The sequence below is a fragment of the Arachis duranensis genome, chromosome 3 (assembly GCF_000817695.3).
Source record: "Arachis duranensis cultivar V14167 chromosome 3, aradu.V14167.gnm2.J7QH, whole genome shotgun sequence".
In the NCBI taxonomy this organism is placed as follows: Eukaryota; Viridiplantae; Streptophyta; class Magnoliopsida; order Fabales; family Fabaceae; genus Arachis; species Arachis duranensis.
Window position 1 is genome coordinate 77,213,838 of NC_029774.3, and position 2,320 is coordinate 77,216,157.

At 31.6% G+C, this 2,320-nt stretch overlaps 1 protein-coding gene across 1 annotated transcript in view; it reads left to right on the forward strand.

Annotated features, from left to right (window-relative positions):
• The first annotated feature begins 568 nt into the window (after positions 1-568).
• Positions 569-2,320, forward strand: part of LOC107479567 (protein REDUCED CHLOROPLAST COVERAGE 2) — a 19,800-nt gene continuing 18,048 nt past the window's right edge. The window contains exons 1-3 of the mRNA XM_016099698.3: positions 569-713; positions 825-1,101; positions 2,020-2,081. Coding sequence (XP_015955184.1) covers positions 1,032-1,101; positions 2,020-2,081 — 132 coding nt within the window. The 5' untranslated portion in view covers positions 569-713; positions 825-1,031. The remainder of the gene's footprint in view (positions 714-824; positions 1,102-2,019; positions 2,082-2,320) is intronic.

Below are 2,320 nucleotides of genomic sequence, written 5' to 3' on the forward strand. Positions count from 1 at the left end.
ATTGCAGTATAGGAGAAGTGTTGCGAAATTGTGTCAGCTTCATTAAGGAATAACGAAAAGTCTTAGTACAACTACAAGGAAAAAATAATTTCTGATTTTTGTGTATGCCACGGCCGGTCTCATATGTTGCCACTCAACGGTGGCGGCCCAATCCAAAGAGGGTGAAGACGACAAGAAAGCCTCTAATAAGTTGTTTATGCCTGATCCAATAATTAAGGTTTATATAGCACAACCAAAGATTGAGAAAGAGAGACAGAAGATGAGGTGTCATAGGAGAAGAGACATAGAAAAAATAGAAAAGAAAAAAATAAATAAAAATGAGAGGCCTGAAATCGCTAGCCTTAAATTCTCTCTGTGCGTGTATGTGTACAAGAAGAGGCTACCCTGGCTTTAGTTTTCCCCTTGGCTTACCTTATCCTATCCACACTCTCTTTTCTCATTTGTTTTCATGTTTTATTTCTCTCTCTCTCTCTCAATATCTTCTCATGAACTAATCTCTACTTTACGTACCCTTTTTTCCGCTGAGTACTCCCACCTACACTTTGACTTGATCCTTAATTAAGCTCAAGATTCTTCCACACCCATTTCTGTTCAGTACTCAAAATTAAAGCTCTTATTAGCTTCCCGCACTTCTTCAGCTCCATTTATTTCCACAAACAAGATAACATCTATTTTTTTGCTTAGCTTCCGTGTTTGAAGTTAATTACAAGCAGGTTTCTTGAGATTCAAACTCCTATTACATATCGTGTTTATTGTGATTAATATATATTATTTTTTGGCTTGTTGAGCCACATATCAACTGATGAAATGTGTTGATTTTTGAGGCACTGGTTGGTTAGATAGTTGCTGTTCTGTTTGTTCATAAAGAAACTTGACATAGTTTATGGACGGAGAATAGATTCTTCCCAGTTCACGTGCAGAAGGATTTCATTTAATTATTCGATGAATTCAACCATTGCGTCATAGTTATTTCCGTCGGAGAGGAAGCTTTATAATTGAACTGCCGGTTTAGTTTATTTTGAAGTACAATAATGGCTCCCAAAACTGGGAAGACCAAACCTCACAAAGCTAAGGGAGAGAAGAAGAAAAAAGAAGAGAAAGGTACGGTTCACATAATAATAACAATAATAATAGTCCATCCTGCATTCGATGCCTGTTTCATTTTCCCTTTCTGTTTATGTGTTGTGTTTGAATACAATGCCTTCTGTTTATGAAACATGTATACAATAATTCCTTTGGCCGTAAAAATAGAAAGATAGACGCAACATGTCTCTCATCTCCTTCATTCCTTTAATTATTCATTCTATTCTATTCATTGCTTCAAATCCTCGGTTATGAACTTGCTAACGTGACTCAACTTCAATATTATTGTGCTCTTTTGGTTCTTGCATTGTTATTGAAAAGTTTTTTTTTTACCAGTTTTAGGAGTATGTGAGGTTCATGTTCTTTAATGTTTCCTCTTGCTAGACCAACGGCCGGAGAAAACTATTTATAAAATCTATTATTTAATTATAATAATTAATTTTATCTAAAAAATATTTTATTATATTAATAACCTCAATTTATCATAACTAATGTAAAACATATAGCAAAAATTAAAGATATAATTGAATTAATTAATAATGTGAAAAATGTGCAATATTAAACCAAAATCAGGTTCGAATCTCTTTATCTTTGATTTAAAAAAAATATATCACACACAAAGACACAAAAACTTGTATATTGAAAGTTTGAAACAGGTCGGACAAGAACATGAGAATTTTTTTTTTCTCTCTTTAAATTGATTATTAACATTTATTAAAAATTGCTGATATAAAACAACTAATTAAGAAAAATATTTATACTCATTCTATAATAATTGTTATCAACTTTATATAATATAAAGAGATTTTATCATCCTTTGTATGTGGTAACCAAACATTAAAGCGGTGTTACTTATCTCAAATTTCATTGGCTCTGAGAATTCTCCACCTTATCCTATGAGAATTTTAATCAGAATCACATTGTATCCATTTGCAGTTTTGCCAACGGTCGTTGAGATTTCTGTGGAGACACCGAACGACTCGCAAGTTACACTTAAGGTATGGACTACGGATCGGCATTTCCAGTTTCTCTGTCTTTTTTCACAAATTAGGATACTTGAATTTCGTTCATATTCGTTTATTAACACTCAAATATTAATTTATCTTCTTTTCCTCCTTTTAATTCTTTCTTCTCTTCTTCAATCAACATAAATGCGTATTTATAAATCTAGTTTAATTATTTTATTTATAAAATTTAATATAAATTTGAATATTTTAATTATATTATTTATAAAATT